The sequence below is a fragment of the Molossus molossus genome, unplaced genomic scaffold (genome assembly GCF_014108415.1).
Source record: "Molossus molossus isolate mMolMol1 unplaced genomic scaffold, mMolMol1.p scaffold_m16_p_16, whole genome shotgun sequence".
Taxonomy (NCBI): Eukaryota; Metazoa; Chordata; class Mammalia; order Chiroptera; family Molossidae; genus Molossus; species Molossus molossus.
Window position 1 is genome coordinate 33,264,638 of NW_023425351.1, and position 20,535 is coordinate 33,285,172.

The 20,535-nt window shown below is 35.5% G+C and overlaps 1 protein-coding gene across 3 annotated transcripts in view; it reads right to left on the reverse strand.

The window, feature by feature from the left end:
* Positions 1-2,878: 2,878 nt before the first annotated feature.
* The window catches only part of IL7 (interleukin 7), a 38,124-nt gene continuing 20,467 nt past the window's right edge, over positions 2,879-20,535 (reverse strand). Inside the window, exons 3-7 of one of the 3 annotated variants that reach the window (XM_036264207.1) lie at positions 12,411-12,423; positions 11,888-11,963; positions 10,676-10,807; positions 5,924-5,977; positions 2,879-3,303 (exon numbers count right to left, since the gene is read on the reverse strand). In XM_036264207.1, coding sequence (XP_036120100.1) covers positions 3,184-3,303; positions 5,924-5,977; positions 10,676-10,807; positions 11,888-11,963; positions 12,411-12,423 — 395 coding nt within the window. In that variant the 3' untranslated portion in view covers positions 2,879-3,183. The remainder of the gene's footprint in view (positions 3,304-5,923; positions 5,978-10,675; positions 10,808-11,887; positions 11,964-12,410; positions 12,424-20,535) is intronic. The other 2 variants (XM_036264210.1, XM_036264208.1) reach the window with 2 other exon arrangements.

Consider the following 20,535-nt stretch of genomic DNA (forward strand, 5'->3'; position numbering starts at 1 on the left):
TTACTTTAATATTTTATCTTAGTTGTACAATAGTTATAATCTCCTTTAAGATGAGGCTTTTTTTTTTTCAATCATCTGGCCTAATTTAACATATGACAATGACCGATTTAAATAGAAGTGAAATAAAGCAATTAGAATAATGTAACATGCACAAATCAAAAACTTATAAACATTTAAAATATGCTTTGTATGGTTTTAATTCTGTAAGTGTTAAGAGAAATAAGATGTGATTAAGTTTCTGCCCTAAAGTTGATAAAATTTATTCGGAAAAGCTGATATAAAAACAGACGACTACAACTTAAGACAAAAAAAAGGATTTATTTTAATGGAACTTTTGTATATTATAAATGTACCAACAACATGCTGCAGAAGTGTTGAAAATGCAGCTTCTTTCTTATCACAAGTTAGGGGACCATTTCGTTTCCTACTTTTCTTCCTTGTCCCAGTGCTCAGTAGGAAGCCTGGGGGCATGTGAGCTGGAGCTGCACTAACTACTTTTTTTTTTTTTCATTTTTTCCCTTTATTTTTAGAGAGGAAGTTGAGAGGGAGAGATAAGAACATTGATGAGAGAGGACATCGATTGGCCGCCTCTTGCATGCCCCTCCACTGGGAGTTTGGCCCACAACCTGGGCATGTGCCCTGACCAGGAATCTAACCAGGGATCTCTTGGTGCATGGGCTGATGCTCACCACTGAGCCACACCAACCAGGCTGCACTAACTACTTAAGAAGGAAAGGCAAATGGCCGTGGAAAGGAGGAGGGTGTGGTGGGTCTGTCCAAGCTGTAAAATGCAGATGATTTCCCGTTGTACTGATGACGGAGAAAAAGCAATGTTGCATAAAAGTTACTAGTAATTGCATATAACTTCACTTTTACACTCCTTTATCTCTTTGCCCAAGCACCTCATTTTCTATCCTATTTTGAATTGGCAGCAATAAGGCTGGGAATAGGAGGTTGCCAGTAGTGCTGAATATACTCCACAGAAGTGCTGATTTTATTCATCAAATCAGCAATCTTGTAACACTGAAAACTGCCAAGGGGCATGAAGATCAAGGACCTTATCTACCTACAGTGGAAATATAAATTGTCAATTCTTTTTTTTTAAAGTTGACTTAATTTACCTTAATATAAAAGCCTTTAAAATATTCATGTCTCATAACCTAGTAATTTTATTTATAAGATGTATCTCTTGAGGGAATAATCTGAAGTATGGAAAAATATTTATGCAAAACACGTTTAATAGTACTGTTATTGGCCTCATGTACATTCTTGGTAATAAGGTATTAAAGGTTATATATTCAGTGAAAGAGACCAAATAGTGGGGCAATATTAAAAATCTTGTCCTAAAAAATCCTGTGGCTCACTAGTCATTAGGGAAATGCAGTTTTAAACCACAATGAGCAATGACCTCTGGCCATCATCAAAAAGACCGGAGGTGACAAATGCTGGCAAGGATGTAGAGAAAAGGGAACCCAAGTGCACTGTTGGTGCAGCCACTATGAAAAACAGTATGGAGGAGCTTAAAAAATTAAAAACAAAACTACCACATAATTCAGAAATTCCACTTCTAAGAATATATCCAAAGGACACAGAAACACTAACTCAAAAAGATAACTACACCTCCGTATTCATAATAACAGGCATGGAAAAAATCTAAGTGTTGATGCATGGATGGTTGAAATTGTGAATATTATTATTATATTATTCAGCCATAAAAAATGAGGAAATCCTACCATTTGTGATAACATGGATGGACTTTGAAGGCATTATGTTAAGTGACATAAGTCAGACAGACAAAGACAAATACTGTAAAATCTCATGTGTGGAATCTAAAAAGAAAAGCTCAAAGAGAAAGATGTTCTACTGGTTACCAGACATAGAGGGTGGGGGGCGGAGGAAATGGAAGCAGGTGGTCAAAAGGTACAAACTTCCAGCTATATGATAAATAAGTACTAGGGTTGTGATGTACAACACGGTGACTATAGCTAACACTGCTGTATGCTACGTAGAAAAGTTGTTAAGAGTCAATCCTGTAAGTTCTCATCACAAAGAGAAAATATTTTTCCTTTTTCCTTCCTTTTATTTTTATTAAATGAGAAGATGGGTGTTAGCTGAACCTATTGTGTTAATCATTTCATGATATATGTAAATCAAACCATCATGCTGTATGCCTTAAACTTATACAGTGATGCACGCCAATTATTTCCCAATAAAACTGGAAAAAATCCTATTGAGATTAAGTGAATCTGACAGTGTTAACACATAGGTCATTTATTATCAAATGAGAAATGTTATCCAAAGTAAGCAATTTGTTTGTAATACTGTATGAAAATATTTTTATATACAGATATAGTGTCAAAATTAAATACACACATTCCATGAATTAAAAAGAAAATATATATTATTCTCTTAAAAATATACTTCCCAAATTGCAAACTCATTTAGACAAGTTTTATTACACATAAATGACAGAAGAAATTCAGTACTATGGCTTAGCATCCTTGGAACAGAGGACTTGCTATTTTGTAAAATATTTTATTTTCATTTTAAAACATTTGCTATGCCAACTATTGGAGGGACTGTGTTATACATTCATGTTTAATTACATGTCGTGATACCCCTCTTAAGCATCTTGGACTCCTTTATGTTTCTGCTTTAAGATACACGACTCTTCTTCACCTGGGCATTATCCACATCTCACTGTTAACTCTGAAGCATTTCCGGCCCAGAAGACAACAACTTCCACGCTCATTGTAGTATACTGATGCGTAGCAGGCCATAAAGTTATTTGGATGATAAAGCAATGTTAATTTTTAATCCTTGTAACCTTTGTATATGTCATGAACTTGACATATCTTCTGAAATTTTTTAACAGGTCTGAAAATGTTTTATTGCAGCTAATACCCTACATGGATCATCTTATAAAAATCAACCCAAAATTAACACTAGCTGATATATGTCCACTTACACATGAAAGAGTTTGTTGATTGCAGCATTCAGTTTCCATTGTTTGTGTCCCTTCTAGTACCACAGTATGTATTTCTCAATTGCTCTAACCCATTTTTACCAGGACGCATTCAGTAACTTCTAGGAGGCGTTCTGTCCCCAAAAAATTGCACGAGCAGGTTGATTCCTGAAGGATGCAACCCTAGTTCATGTTTTTATATGGCCATGCCATATTTTTCAATGTTCTTTAGTGCCGCTCAAAATTTTATTCCAACAAGTTTTTATCTTTTCTAGTAGTATCTTTAGGAAACACATTTCATCCTGTTTTTTCTGTTCCTTTGAAGATTTTTTCTCTTCCTACAGAAATATAAATATAAAATTTTTAATTCACATTTTTATAAAATGACATGTTTTCAAATATTCAATCTTTAATTCCCATTATCTTATGTTCTACTGAAAATCCAGTGTCATGGAAAAGGAGAATCTTGCATGATATTTTTAAACTATGATTTCTAACTCTGGTTGTGACAATATATAGGAAATTCAAGGTTGGCATGGTTTAAGATTTAGAATTCATTGAAGAGCTATGTCGGGCGGCTGCAACAGTGAGAAATATATTTTGTGAGAAATATATATTTGTGAGAAATATATATTTTGTGAGAAATATATTTGTAAATTACTCAATACATTTTCTAATATGGGAAAAATGTATGTTTTATGGAAGGAATAGTTAACACTGAAAATAGGCAAAGGATTTTGGCAAAGATGATTACTAAGGATGTACCTCAGTGAGCTCGTGCCCTAAAGGTCCACCCCGTGTGCACCTGCCTCATGAGCTAATTTTAATTTGCTGATGAAAATCCTAAAACGTTTCCTGTACAACCCACAGAAAGTGGAGAGACACCTCACGTGGAAGAGACATACAGGGGGGCAGCTTTGCCTGTACTCTGTTAAAGTCCTGTGAGCCCCTGGGAAGTGGGTTTGGTACAGTGCAGGGGAATTTTTCATTGAGACAAGAACCAACTATTGGGTAATTTCTAGATCAGATGTTGTGCTCAGTGCTTCACATACATTATTTCATTGTATCTACTTAACTCTATGAAATTGCTGATTTTGCCTCCTTTCACAGATGAGAAAACAGCTACAAAGAGAGTAAATAAGCCAACACAGTCACATGTCAAGTCAGTATAAAGACTGGGTCTTGAGCTCAGCTGTTCTATTTTTAATTAAGTCACGGATTCAGATCTCTTTTGGGTGTGTATTTAGTAACATTGACACATAGCCTTGAAATCATCCATTCAAAAGATCAGATAACAGATACCAAAGATAAATATGAAGGAAAATATCTCACAGACTTTTTAATGAGGATCCCAGGACATATTTAAAATGTAGGTTTATGTGACCAAGCAGATGTGAAATACATAGATGTGAAAATTTTATGACTTTTCCTCACAGACCAAGATTGAATAGTCATTAAAAAGACAAAACAAAGGACCATCATTTTATTTCTGTAATCCTTAGAACATAGATGTTACCTCCCTTTTGTATGTTTCTTTTCAAATTCTCTTCTTTTTATTGTTGTCCTCATGTTCTTTCTTTTTTCAAAATTATATTTATTGGGGTCACATTGGTGAATATGATTGTCGGTTTCCAGTGTATATTTCTATGGTACATGACCTGAACACTGCATTGTGTGCCCGCCACCCAAACGTTCTTAGCAGAAGCCCACAGTGTACTGATATTGCTCATGTATTCGTTTCAATCAAATCTGCCACTTAAAGTGGAATTCCTACATTTCCTGAGTCCCAGGGTGAGCAAGCTAACCCACTTCTCTAAGAGGGATAAGGAATGTTCATGTTCCCATGTATCTATTGCTCAAATGACATTATAATAATAATGGAAATATGAAAGGAGAACCCATCATTCTTATGAACCAGATGTGTTCATTTGTACATATCCTTTCCTAGTTAATATTGATATCATTTTAATGTTTAATCAAATTTAATTATCCTGAGTTTTTAATTCATGTTTATTGCTATATACTTTTGTGCAATATTTACTAGTATAAATATTTAATATATAGAATATTTACATACATATATAGTATATATTGTATACTCTATATTAATAAAATAGGTACAAAATGGGTTCTCATGAAAAAATTTTTTTTTTCCTGTATTGATTTGAGAGAGAGAGGAAGTGAGAAGAAAAGAGAGAGAGAGACATCAATTGGCCACCTCTTGAATGCCCCCCACTGGGGATCTGGCCCACATCCCGGGCATATGTCCTGACCAGGAATTGAACTGGTGACCTCTTGGTGCATGAGTCAGAGCTCAACCACTGAGCCACACTGGCCAGACAGGTTCTCATTTTTAATCTGTATTTCTTTGCTAACGATCAGAGAGGGCTTTTGTGTTTTCTTCATATGCTTGTTTTTATAGTTTAGTTTCTCCTATATAATTTGTTCATGTTTTGCCTATTACCTATTGATGTTTCAATTTTGTTGCTTTAAAAAAAAATTAATACTCTGATATTTCCACTAGCTTTTTTTTATTTTAAAATAGTGGTTTTTTGGCCTGGCCAGTATGGCTCAGTGGATTGAGCATCATTTCATGGACTGAGAGGTCCCTGTTCAGTTCCTGGTCAGGGCATGTGTCCAGGTTGCAGGCTCGATCCCTGGTGGGGGGCATGAAGGAGGCAGCTGATCGATGTATCTCTCTCACATTGATGTTTCTATCTCTCTCTCCCTTCCTCTCTCTCCAAAAAATCAATAAAAACATTTTTTAAAATTTTAAATCGTGTTTTAAAAAAAAACAATTTAAAGCAATCCAATTTCTAAGAAGTACCTTCTTGCTACTTTTATTAACATTATAATGACTATTTTCAAAACCAACCATCAAAAAGAAAATTCAAAGAGAAACATTAAGGAATTAAGTAAAAAGCTGATGAAGAAAGAAAATTATATAATTATTCTCACCAAATTCTTAGTGGGTTGAGCTTCACCCAGGGAAGGTTGTTTTTTTTCTTTATCCTTAAAAACAAAGTTATATTTACAACATTGAATAATAATTCTTTATTGCTTCTCCCATTAATGTAATTGCTAAATTTCATATACTCTCAGCTCATCTAATTTTTTTTTTTGACACTCTACTTTAAATTATTTACTGTTAGTACTGTGGAATACTAATTTGGTTTAGAAGTAGAATACAGGCATACCTCATTTTATCACGCTTCGCCTTATTGCGCTTCCCAGATAATTGCATTTTTTTTTACAAACTGAAGGTTTGTGGCAACCCTGCACTGAGCAAGTCTATCGGCGCCATTTTTCCAACATTGCTTTGCATCTCTATGTCACATTTTGGCAATTTTCTCAATATTTCAAATTTTTCCATTATTATTATTATATTTGTTATGGTGATCTGTGATCAGCGATCTTTGATGTTTTACTATTGTAATTTTTTTGGGGTGCCACGAACTATATCCATGTAAGGTGGTGAACTTGACGGATAAATGTTGTGTCCGGACCAGCCATTCCTCTGTCTCACTCCCTCTCCTTGGGCCTTCCCATTCCCTGAGACACAACTGTACTGATTTAGGCCCATTGATAACCCTACAATGGCCTCTAAGTGTTTAAGTGAAAGGAAGAGTTGCGTGTCATTCACTTTAAGTCAAAAGGTAGAAATAAGTAAGTCTCGTGAAGAAGGCATATCAAAAGCCAAGGCAGGCTGAAAGCTAGGACCCTTGCCCCAAAGTTAGCCAAGTTGTGAATTTCCATCCTTGAAGGAAATTAAAAGTGCTACTCCAGTAAATACACGAATGATAAGAAAGCACAGCAGCCTTATTGCTGATAGGGAGAGGTGGACTGGATAGATCAAACAAGCCACAAAATTCCCTTAAACCAAAACCTAATCCAGAGCAAGGCCCTAACTCTCCTTACTTCTGTGAAGGCTGAGAGAAGTGAGGCAGCTGCAGAAGAAAAGTTTGAAGCTAGCAGAGGTTGGTTCATGAGGTTTAAGGAAAGAAGTCCTCTCCATAGCAATAAAGCGCAAGGTGAAGCAGCAAGTGCTGATACACAAACTGCAGCGAGTTATCCAGAGATCTAGTTCAGATAATTAATGACGATGCCTACACTGGACAACAAAATTTCAATGTAGATGAAACAGCCTCATTTTGGAAGAAGATGCCATCTAAAACTTTCCCTACTAGAGAGAAGTCAATGCCTGGCTTCAGAGCTACAAAGGACAGGCTGACTCTTGTTAGGAGTTCATGCAGCTGTGACTTTTAGTTGAAGCCAATACTCACTTACCATCGTGAAAATCCTAGGGCCCTTAAGGATATGCTCAATCTACTCTGCCTGTGCTCTATGAATGGACAACAAAGCCTGGATGACTGCACATCTGCTTACAACATGATTTGCTGAATATTTTAAGCCCACTGTTGAGACCTGCTACTCAAAAAAAAAAAAGATTCCTTTTGAAACATTACATTGACAATGCACCTGGTCACCCAAGAGCTCTGATGGAACTAGATAACGTGATTAATGTTGTTTTCATACCTGTTAACACAACAGCCATTCTGCAGTTCATGAAACAAGGAGTAATTTCAACTTGCAAGTCTTATTATTTAAGAAATACATGTCAAAAGGCTATGGTTCCCATAGAGAGTGATTCCCTGATGTATCTAGGCGAAATAAATTGAAAACCTGGAAAGGATTCCCCATTCCAGATGCCAGTAAGAAAATTTGTTATTCATGGAAAGACGTAAAAATACCAGTCTTAACAGGAGTTTGGAAGATGTTGTTTCTAACCCTCATGCATGACTTTTTGGGATTCAAGACTTCAGTGGAGGAAGTAACTGCAGATACGGTGGAAAGAGCAGGAGAACTAGAATTAGAAGCAGAGCCTGAAGATGGGATTGAATTGCTGCAACCTCATAATAAAACTTAAATGAATGAGGAGTTGCTTCATATGAATAAATAATGCAATCTACTCCTGGTGAAGATGCTGTGATGACAACAAAGGGTTTAGAATATTACATAAGCTTAGTTGATAAAGCACCAGCAGGATTTGAGAGGATTGACTCCAATTTTGTAAGAAGCTCTACTGTGGGTAAACGCAATCAAACAACATCACATACAACAAGGAATCATTGGTGAAAGGAAAAATCAATTGATTTGACAAACTGCACTGTTGTCTTTTAAAATATTGCCACAGCCTCCCTAACCTGCAGCAACCACACCCGCCCCATCAGTCAGCAGCCATCGACATCGAGGCAAAACTGTCCACCCACAGATTACTACTCACTGAAGGCTTGGATGGTGATTAGCATTCTTTAGCAATGAAGTATTTTTAAATTAAGGTATGTACCTTTTTAGGCATAATGCTATTGCACACTTAATAAACTACAATTAATGTAAACATAACTTTTATATGCACCAGAAAACCCAAAATAATTGTATGACTAGCTTTATTGCGAAATTTGCTTTATTGCAGTGGTCTGGAACCAAACCTGCAATATCTCTGAGGTATGCCTGTATGAGGGAAAAGGAAGAAGCAGGAGAGTTAGTCTTCTGAATACCCTGGATCCATAAGATTGCAGGTATGCCCAGCACTGTGCGAATGGCTGTGAGGTATGGAAAACTAATATAGAAGGGTATAGTAAGGGAGACAAAACTAGAACTTTAATCAACATAAAGTTATTAAATCGTTAAACATAACCATAGATTCTATTATGCTTTGCCCATCAGAAGCAAAATGAAATAAACAATAGTAAATGCCCATAGCAGGCTTGACTCACAAAGGAAAGTCAATGTAGCTGACTGTCTTTAACTTCTTACCTTATCATTTTAAGAAAAAGGTGAACTGTATCAGGTCAGTTAGTTTTGTAACATAGTTTATCTAATTTCAAAAATAAACCATTTAGCCCTGGCCGGTTTGGTTCAGCGGTTAGAGCGTCGGCCTGAGGGCCAGAGAGACTGGGTTCGGTTCCCGCTAAGGGCACGTACCTCAGTTGCAGTTTGTCCCCGGCCCTGATTGGTCATGTGGGAGGCAGCCACTCGATGTGTCCCTTTCACGTCGATGTCTCTCTCTCTTCCTCTCTCTCCCTTCCACTCTATCTGAACAAAAAATGGAAAAAAAAATGTCCTCGGGTGAGGATAAAAAAAAATAATAATAAAACAATAAAAATTAAAAATAAACCATTTAGCCCTGGGCGGTTTTGCTCAGTGGTTGGAGCATCGGCCTGCGGACCAGAGAGTCCCGGGTGTGGTTTCCGCTAGGCCCTAGTGGTTAGGGGCACATACCAAAATAAATAAATAAATAAATAAGTCATTTGTGTTTTCCTCTTTGAGAGTTAGTTGATTTTGCAATATGGTGATCCATGCAAACAAAGCTCAACACATGAGAGAAGGAATTATAAATATATAGCATACCCATAACCCTTACCCTTCCTAAGTCAAGAGGTGATTATCACTAGTTTGTCTGCAGTTTTTCAGTAGAGCCCTGACTTGAGGCTTACACTCAACATGGTGTTTCCAACAGTCACTACTAAGCAATTGGATGTGTAAGCAACATGGAACCTATCGGCCATTCTTGCATTAGACAGGAGTTGAAATCACTGTGAGTAAGGTTTAAGAGCTGGTAGACTAGACTATGAAGTCTTCATGAATCTTGAGCTTGGCCTTGAAGGATGCGGAGAACAGGACAGATCCAATTTACAGAAAAGAGAACAGTAGAAATGTCACATTAGAGACTTACCATAAGTAAGGAGACAAAATGGGAAATAAGCTTGGCAAACCCGAGACACCAAGAGGACACTGCCTTGCATCATGGAGGTAATATATGATAACTGAACTGGTTCAACTTAACATTATCATCACTGCCAGTAGGGTTCAAAACATTTCACCTTCTGTGGGCAACTACTGGTATTAAAAAATAACAACCCTTTTGCTATCATAAAAATGTTTAATTAAAAAAAATTGTAAGAAACTTTTTGGCTTTGTGTGACAGCTGGTAAAGTTCCGAAAGAGGTGGATAATAGTGATAGTAACAATACAAATTTATTGAAACGTTTTTGATCCTAAGCACTTCACATGAATTCTGCAATTGAAGATTTTAATAGCCTATATGTAGATACTATATTTTCCCTCCATTTTATAGTTGTCTAGGCTCAAGATGATGTCTTCCAAATTTTGTTTGGTTGCTTAAAAACCACTAGCAGAGAAATAGAGAAAAATTAGTCCTATACTTATCAAAATTGTTGAAACAAAGAAATAAAAAATTGTTGGACCTATATATGCACAGAAAGATATTTCTGTAGATATTACTGTAGAAAGATATTTGTTATATACATTTTTACTTGTTTTATTAGCTGTGGGTTTTTAAAAACTTATACATATATGGATTAAAATTATTAATAGATTTTAGAGATAAAAATTTACCTTTCCCCACCTAATTTATCACACTAGCCTCTTTGCAAGTTATTATGGCAATAAAGTATGAATTCATTTTTACTCCTCTTTTAAAAATGATTGATTTGCCGTAGCCAAGAGATGAATAGGTACTTTCCAAGTTGAGATTTTCCTCCTCCAGAGTTAAGGAAATGTAGAATAAGCACTTAGTATGACAATGGATCATTAGAGAATGAAAATATCCTGTCATTATATATTTTATATTTATATAAAATTATAGTAGTTTATATTTTTGTTCAAAGTAAACAGTCCTCAGCTTACCTTCCCGGTGCAGTTCAACAGTTTTAAAGTGCCCTGTGAAACTATTGATAAGTGGAGCTTGAATTCCTCACTGATATTCATTTTAAGAAATTGCTTCAACTTGCGAGCAGCAGTTTTTAAAAACATAGCTTCCTATTACAGAAAAAAATCAGAAGGGCTGTAGTTCAAATAAAATATTAAGAAATGATAAGCTTTCTTAAGGATCCTAAAGCCAGAACCCTATTGCTAAATAATGCCCCACCTCCACCCAGCTTCCTATTTCCAGTTAGTCATGTGACTGACAAGTAACTAGATTGAAACTGTTGAGCTCCTAGGTGACACCCTAAAGGGCTGGAACTTGGTTTAATGATTAGCTGACTTTTAAAATTGTCTTTCTCTGTTATATATGTGTGATCTTATCACTTGTGAGTGAACACATAACAAGTTTATTTAATATTAAGAAAGGTAACCAAAGGAGAGGTCTTCTGGAAACGCAAATAATAAAAGGTATGTGTGGCTTTTCTTACTGTTATTGGGTTTGCACCTTTTTAACTATGGATGAATAGTTGGTAATAGGAAAATAAAGGGTCACACTCACCTCAGACAAGTTTTTCAGACATTTAATGTAATTATAGAAATTTTGAAAAAAAGAATTTATGGATTTATATGATCAGATTCCACGAGGTTAACTCAGCTATTACGTGTTTGAAAGAAGATTGTTAAATATCACCTTGGGTTTTGTGGAAAGAAATCTCACAAACTTTAATTGGGAGTTTTGTAAATTGTATTATTACACCAACTACAAGTGGCAGTGGTGTGAAGATTAGCAAATATTAAAAGAAAAAATTTCTAAATGCCTACAACTACATTATGTCCATAGCATGTTTGTGTGTGTGCAAGCAACCGCCTAACAAGTGTTTCCTGCATAAAGATTTCAGAAATCAGAGATATGTATCTTTGAATTCAGCAGTTCTTCTAGCATTTTAAAAGTGAAAAATAAAATGGTAAAGTAAAACTAAATTCTTATCAAATAAGCACAGGGCTATTTGTAAAATAAAAGTATAAAAGAAGACCACAGTATGACTTAATAAATCAGTGAGAACTATGTGCTTAAAACAAAAGGAATATATTATTACTATAATCAATACAATTATCTAACAGAGATACAAAAAAAGATAATCTTCTATGAAATCAAGCTCAAATGACATATAAACTTCAAATGATTATCATTACCTTATCTTCATCACATGAATGCTTTTTAAAAAAGTTAGGTTCACTATTCCGGCAATTGCTATCATTTTCTCTTATCCTTTTCTGTAATAAATAATATAAAATTAAATTATTAAATTGAGGACTCTTCTAATATGGAGCAATCATAAAAATAACAATGTTATAATACTTGGTAGTTATATGTACATTTTAAGGAAACTACTTTTAGCTTGGCTTTGCTGACTAGGCATGAAGAATAGTTTTCTATAGTTGAAGAATAAAAAAGTATATGTGCAAAACCTCACAGACTAGCTCCCTCCTGACTCCACAGTTTAATCTCAGAAATCCTTGAAAGAACCTGGCTCATGAGGGAAATAGAAGGACCTATTTTAGAAGTTACACTGTATACAGTAAATATTATAAATTTTGAAATGCATTTAAGAGATTATTCGGTCCAGTGGGAATTTATATTAGAATGAAGGGAAACCCTGGAGAGTGAAAGTGAAATAGAAAATCAGTCATTCTGCAGCATTTTTAACAATCCAACTTGTCCAGGATGCCTGAGATAGAAATTTGCTAAGAAACTCTGGAATGGAATTTGTGTGTGTGTGGTAATATAAGAGTGAGAAGGCAGACGGGTACACTCTCATATCTCCTTTTTAAGGAATGTAGTATTCGAAGGTGAGGATTGCTGAATCAAGAACTTAGTGGACATATTAGGAGAAATTCCTAAGGACTCAGATTCCCTGATGCACAGGGTTGGACTAGGTCTGTCTGGCAAACTCAGTCCATGCTATCAGAGCTTCTAGGACTTCAAGCAGTCTTAGCTTGTATGTTGTCACCAGAATAATAGGTGGAGTAATGGCAGGATTTGGTCATGGGCTAATCTTTATCTGCATCTCAGAAAGTTCTTGTCACCTGTGAAAAGCATAGATGGTTTCTGGGCTCATCCTGACCCTAAATGAATATACTATCTGTTTTACCTGCAGGAATTGGTGTCTGAACACATAATTGTTCCCTTAACTAATTCAACACTTACCATGGGCCAATGTGCAAGGTCCTCTACAAAGCCCTACGAGGAATCAAAGATAAGAAAACACAGTCCCAGTTTCTTGTACCATTTGATATAAAGGGCAGATGCATATGTATGTAATATGTACTATAATATATAGTATATATTGTATATAATTTATATTATTTAAATATAGTAACAGTATCCATATCCATACTATAATATATATCATATCATATATCATTTATATATTATACACACACACCTCTCTCTTTGAAAACAATATTTGCAAATTAAACTCTTTTTTAGGACTTGCTTCCTAAGGTTGTTCACATAGCTAGGGAATCAACAGATTCCTACACTATCACTTAATTACTGCATCTGAGATTAGCCAGGCCTCTACAATGACTGATTTCTTAAGAATCTACATGTTTTTAAATGGTAGCATTCCACCCAGAGGTGACTTTACCTAGACAAGCTAGTATAGCAGATTCTCGAGTAACATTATTCCATTATAATGTTGATAAGATGCCCTAGGAACTTAACATTTATTTATATAAATTCACTTAAGATGAAATTGGTTTCCTAATAGGGTGTTTCTCCACAGTTGCAAGAACATTAAGTAAGGACTTACTGTATCAAGATAGAAGTGTGTGTCTGTGTGTGTGTAACATATATGTATATAATCTTCTTTTATATTAATGCTTGTGTTTCTTTAGAATTGGTTCCCATAATTGAGATTTGCTGATGAAAATTGTATATTTATTTTAAAAACAATTCACGCTTCCACCAGCAAATAAGGGAGCCTGTTTTGTGTCATCCTTGCCAGCACCAGATACTAATCTTGACGTGTGACAATCTGTACCTCATTAGAGTTTAAATTTGCCTTTCCATGACTACTGGAGGATGAGCATCATTTCATGTTAATTGACAATTTGCATATCCTTTTTATGAATAGCCTGTTTCTATTCACTTTCTTAGGTTATTTGTCTTTTAAGAACAGTTTGTACCTTTTATATTAGGAAAATTTTAAAACTTCATGTTTTATTTAGGTGCGTCTTTCATATAATGCATATTTTATACAGTTAGACTTCCTTAATTTCATAGTTTAAAATAATTCATATTTGTCAGAATAATAATAATGAATAGTATTTCTTTGTTCCTTTTCATTTGTTTTGTAATTTTGGCATATACATTTTAGTATGTAAAAGAAAACTCTTCTAGAAGTTTTTTCCAAGAATGTATATTTATATTCTCTGCAGTATAAATAGCAAACATAGCTGTTGGTCCTTCTGTAACTATATGCTTTTTAGGTGAAACATGTTATTGTTTTATTTCTATATTTTTAACAACTATCTAGGTTCACTCACCAGTTCACTATGTTATGGTAGTCACTTTATCACCATTTATTCATTAATATCTTATTCAGCTGGACTAATCTTAGAGTCAGATTTTCATTATTGTTTTAGACAAGGAATTTGTACCCTTACGAGCTCTGTGTATTGTAATTTCCTCGCACAGTCAATGAAATTGCCAAGGTCTAGGATCTTGGATTGCTCTTCTTATCACAAATCTCAGTAGAGACTGGTCAGTTGGAGGTAAAAACTGGTGAAAAATTGGAAGGTAACGCAAATTCATTTTCCTTTACTGGGAATCCTTCCTTCCTATCCTTCCAGAAAGGATGCTTGCTTAAACATTTTCTCCTTGGCATATTCCAGTGTTTGTTTCTTTTTATTATTGTTGACTCCTAATCAACAAACTTAATTTTTTAAATATAAAAATATATCTCTTTTCAATTCTGGATTTTCGGCTTCTGTTTTATTTATTATTTTTTCTTCAGAATCATTTATTATTTGTAGATTACCTGTCTGGACTCCATCTGTGGTATCAATTACCTTCTCTTAATTGTATACAAAGTGGGGCAAAAGTAGGTTTACAGTTTGAGTACTCAAAACACAGTTTATTCTTGTATTACTGTTTATTAATTATTGTATTATGTTCCATACAAACCACTGTAAACCTCCTTTTGCCCCACCCTGTATATGCACTAATACACAGACTAATAAGTATGTAGATGTGTGTGTGTGTGTGTGTGATAGAGAGAGTGATAGGAAGAGAGAGAAGAGAGACAGAGAAAGAGATAGACATGGATAAAAAGATAACATTTATAGTTGTGTAGTTCTATAAAGTATTTGCTTTCTTTTGGAGGATTTTATATGTGTCTATGTTGTTACAACATAAAGTCTCTCGTTTTTTTATTATTTATTTTTGAATCCTCATTCAAGGATATGTTTTTATTGATTTTAGAGAGAGAGGAAGAGAGAGAGAGAGAAACATAAATGTGAGAGAGAAACAGCGACCCGGTTGCCTTTCCCATGTTCCCCACTGGGGATCAAATCCACAACCCAGGTATGTGCCCCCCACCTGGGAATCGAACCCACAACATTTGGTCTATGGAATGACACTCAACAACTAAGTCACCCAGCCAGGGCCACTCTCCTTTTTTATACACACATTGTTAGCCTGCGATTTACAACCTTTTTCATCTCATGGCACACATAAATTAATTACTAAAATTCTATGGCACATCAAAAAATATCTTATATTTTTTGCCAATCTGACAAAATAGATATAACTTTGAATGATTTACAAAAATAATAGTAATAGTAATTACCCTTTTTGCTCCAAAGTGACTTTTTAAAAAATCAGGTGCCTATGCTTGCATATAAGGATTTCTGGTACCAAGAAGTACCCAATCTGATGCAACCTTATTATATGCCATGACCAATAAGATGCAATTCTACTACATGACCTATATATTTATAGTTCAAGAGAGGTCATTCATACCAGAAGGCTATTGTTGTATTGGCTGTTGTCATTTTTTATTTATTTATTTGACAATGTAAGGGAAAAAAGGCCAGCACTCCTGACTAAATAATCAGGTTTTGCATGTTCTAAAAATTATTGTGGCACACCAGTTGAAAATCGCTGTTATAAGCCTTTAACTTCCTACCTGATGGAGATGAACTCTCCGAGTACCATTTTTTTTATTTTTTTATCCTCACCCAAGGACATTTTTGCATTTATCTTCAGATAGAGTGGGAGGGAGAGAGGGGGGAAAGAGAAAGAGAGAAACATCGATGTGAGAGAGACACATTAGACTGGTTGCCACCCACACAACCCCAACCAGGGCTGGGAACAAACTGCAACCGAGGTACATGCCCTTAGCAGGAACCAAACCCAGAACTCTCTGATCCACAGGCCGATGTTCTGACTGCTGAGCCAAACCAGCCAAGGCTCAGAGTATCATTTTATTTATGAAATTCCCCATGACATTATCTAATGTGTGCTCTTTAATAAAATCAATCTCTTCCATTTGATATACTCAACTTCCTGTCAAAATCTGTCTCTAGGGATGATGATCTTCATGAAATCATCAGTTTCCTGAATAAAGCTATTTCTCTAGTGACAACCACCAACGTCCCCACTCCTGTTGTAAGAGGGATCGTAGCCTTTATTAAGTCCAAAGCATTTTCCTGGATGTTGGAATTCCAAACACTCCTATTGTGAAGGATGGTGTGGTGTTCCTTTCATCTTACCTGTTCTCCCCTCTTCATTATTTAGCAGTAAGGTGTGTTTTTATGGAACTAATTCCACTCCCACTTCTGGGCTGGCTTTGATGGGTCTAATACTTAGATATTAACTCAATAAAGATGATCCCATCTTCCCTGCCAGAGCAATTGGCTCAAATAACCAAAGTCTAGAGCAATCAGGGCCATGGTTTTCCACTGGTATAAGGTTTGTTTCATAGATAATCTAATCAGAGTGTAGCTAGGACCTTGGTTCCTTAGTTATAGGCAAGACTACGGTCATTCTTCCAGATCTGAAAGAAGCAAGAAATTCTGGTGATTACTGGCAAGCCACTAGCCTGAAGCCAAGTGACACACAGAGAAATGCAGAGTGAAAAGACTTGTAAAGAACTAGGACTCAAGTCCAAGCCACAATTAAAAGCACTCAAATGCTGGACTTTTCAGGCTTGTAAGCCAAGAAGTACCCTAAAATATTTAAATCCGTTTGCGGTCAGTTTTCTGCTTCTTGTAAGCGAAAGTGTACTAATATACCTTCTTGAACCTGTAGGATTTCATAACCAATTCCCTGGATTCGGGCTGCTCTAAAAACAGCCTCCGTTGTGATGAGCTATGTCTACTAATGAAAAGCTGTGGCTTGCTCCTGCTCCATCTTCACATGCCCAGAGGAATTTCATCTTGAGCATTAAAACATCTCCTCTCCTAAGTGAAATTTTTTAGAGCAACTTATTTCCAGCTCCAAAGAGAGGAGAGAGTTTCTCCTCTTTAAAAATAACAACAACAAGCTGTCACGTTTCCTACACCAGGAATGTCCTCTTTCTAGAATGACTGAAACAGCACCCAACACAACAATCACCATCACCATTACCATATACCCCATAATCCTGAATGAAGCAGGTTCACAAACAGACTAAATGGGAAAACCAGTGATACACACAGCTAGTATACAAAGAGGTTTGCCTAGTTACAAAGCCCAGGTTTTTTCTACCACATCAAGTTTTCCATTTAAGTAATGTAAACTTGATTTTAAAAATTTCAGTCAATAAAGTTTAATAGAAGGGTTGAGGTTATAAGTTTGAGATAAAAGAAAAACAGGAAAACATATTCTTCTCTAAATCTTGAACCCTGCCCACATGACATAGTTTGCAGTCTTTTTCTTTACATATTCATTCTGTGTCTACTTAGAAAATTTATGAGGTGTATGTGTATATTCATATTTTATGCATAAAACAGTGATAACTGCCTTAGCAGTAAAAATAAAAATGCTATTTAAAAAAATTACTTTTGACCAGTCTTAGGAATGAAGTATAACCTGAGCTTGATCTTAAAGGGTACTTAAATGTGAGCATGTGAGTACCTGGGGAGAGAGAGGAAGAAGAAAACTCCAAAATGAGAACACAGAGCAAGAGCATAGTGATAAAAAAAAAAAAAAAAAAAGGGTGGGGCTCGTTTGGGAAATAGCAAGTAGTCTATTTCAGTTGTGGTGTAGGGAGGGTGGGGGCCAAGAAGAGTGGCCATTAGGCTAGCAATGCAGATGGAGCAGACCACGCTTCCCAAATGCCCAGAGAAGGTATCTGTCCTGCGTTCCTGAGACAGTGAGCGGTAGTCTATGGAAAGTTGCTGGGCAGAGGTGTGGCACGATTTCAACACTGCCTTCTGATGATTCATACATGCTGGGAAGGATTCATAATGTACGGCTAACCATGACGCTTATCTACTTTTCCTGGAGAGTCAAGTTAGGTGGTGAGTAGATGTAAATTATGGAGAAATGCAATGTGAGGAAGTAGATATAGAACATCTCAGAAATACAAAAGGATCAGAATGAAGGTTGTATGAGAGATTTCTCTCTTTCTGGAAATATACATCTGGAGCAAGTCAAGCTGAATAAAAGAACTGATTCCAATTTGGAGATATCTTATTAGGTAAACAGGCTTCTTTGTTTTGGTATAGTCACTGTGAAACAAATGAAAATTAATCAACTCCAAACTTATAATAATGTTCTAAATTTTCCATCAAAAAAATTAAGATAAAGAAAACACATACGGAACTTTCATGAACATATCTATGCAGTCAATTCTGTGTGTCCTGTCTAATATTTTGTATTTCTCTATTACTGAGAATTCATCCTCAATGGACACATTTTGAGAAGATATCATGTATTTGCAAAGACTAAGACAGCACATCCTTATTAAATCCTTTTTTCTTTTCCTTCCCTTCATCTACTCCCCAACTTTTTGGGTTAACAAGGGGTGGGGGGGGGTAGTAGGGAACATCTTTTGACATTAGCATTAATTCTTTTGTATGACAATAAATATGTATTAATTATTCTCTGATGTTCAAGAAACAGTGGATATTGAATACAGTAATTTAATAGCCAAAACATGTTTCCGACAACATTTTATGCTAAAATTCTAAGGTGACTATGTAGCACTATTAATTACAACTGTAAATTAATTAACCAAAGCTCTGTGGCTACCAAAGTGTGATTTTGTTAATTCCCCAATCCTTTCTATGACCAAGAGTAGCCCAAGTAAAGCAATTTAATGACATTTACTGTTACTTAGCTTCTCATTTAACTTACACTCATAAAATAGCATGTTTTATATTGTATTTCTTCATAGGACACAGACAATAGCAGATATTAAAAGTTAAATGCTTTAACAATCATCCGAAGCAGAGAACAGTACAGGAATAAAGCAAAGAACACCAGTCTAGAAATAACATTGAAAATGACTATATTATCAAATATGGTGTTTCAAAATAATATCATAACAGTGCCCCCCAAATGCTTTTTATATAGGAAAGTTGGAAACGAAAACTTATGAGTGTGAATTTCCACTTGTGCAATTGCCTTTCTAGAATTTCTTTGATGAGGCTCAATTTAAGAACGATCTCTCAGCAGAAAACACTAGAAACACAGTGTTCTGATCAGAAAACAAAGGAGGATACCACCGAGGGCAATGGCTAAATTTTAGCTGTTAAACCCATTCTTTGTCTTGTGTGAAGTTCCATATGTAGGCAGACCTTCTTCTGGAGGTGAATATCTATTTTCTATTCATGGGAGGCCTTCCCAGCTTCACCAATACACTCTAGATACACAGCTTTTATTATTATTATTATTATTCATTTGTGTTAATCAAGGTGTGTTTATGTACTCTTGGGGATATGAAGTGATATTCCAGAAATGTATAATTTAGCAATTGGCAGATTTTCCTAAATATCAATGTTCATGTCAAATACAGACACTAAGAATTAGAAACCTGGTAACACACCCAGTATAGTGCCACAGATGAACACCTTACTCTGGGTGTGTAGGAGTGTTACTATGAAAGTTATATAGAAGTTTCACACAGGATATCCATTCTCTGAGTATTCTAAATAGACTGTAATCCTACCTCTTTGCAATGGAAAGAACACTGAAACAGAGGTGTGGATAAGTGCATCCTAATATTTCCACTATTGGCATTAAACAATTTTTCAGCAAGAATGGCTTTGCAAGCCAAAATTCTAATTTTCTGAATTATAAATTTTAAGGCCCTACAGCTTGTAATTGACTTGTCCAATGTCTCAAAGCCAAAGTGACAAAGCTGGAATTCTGACTCAAACATTTCTAGACCAGAAGACCTTTCTGTGGCACTGTGCTGATGTGAGTAGCCTCTCTTTGAATTTCCCCACTTGCAATATGAGTACAATGAACTTGATCAGTGGTTTTCACAAGGGCTGGTTAGAAATGGGCAGAAGGTGATGCAGAGTGGTCAAGGATGGAGGCCTTACTAGAGTTCAGTGTAGGATTTATTTTTTAAAATTCACAGGTAAAAATGTGAAAACCACAATTATTGATAATCTACTAAAATCTATAAATGCAAGATCATCTTGTATACCTTCAAATGTTTTAAAAGTTCACTCTCATAAATCAAGCAGTGTATAGTCATTCAAAAATATTATAGGTTTTTATTTGCTTTCATTTTGAAGGATGTGAAAGGGGAATTTAGGAGGTATTACTGCAGACATATTATTTCCAACACGGAAACTATGATAAGAGCCATCACTTCTTAAATACTGACTAAATTTCA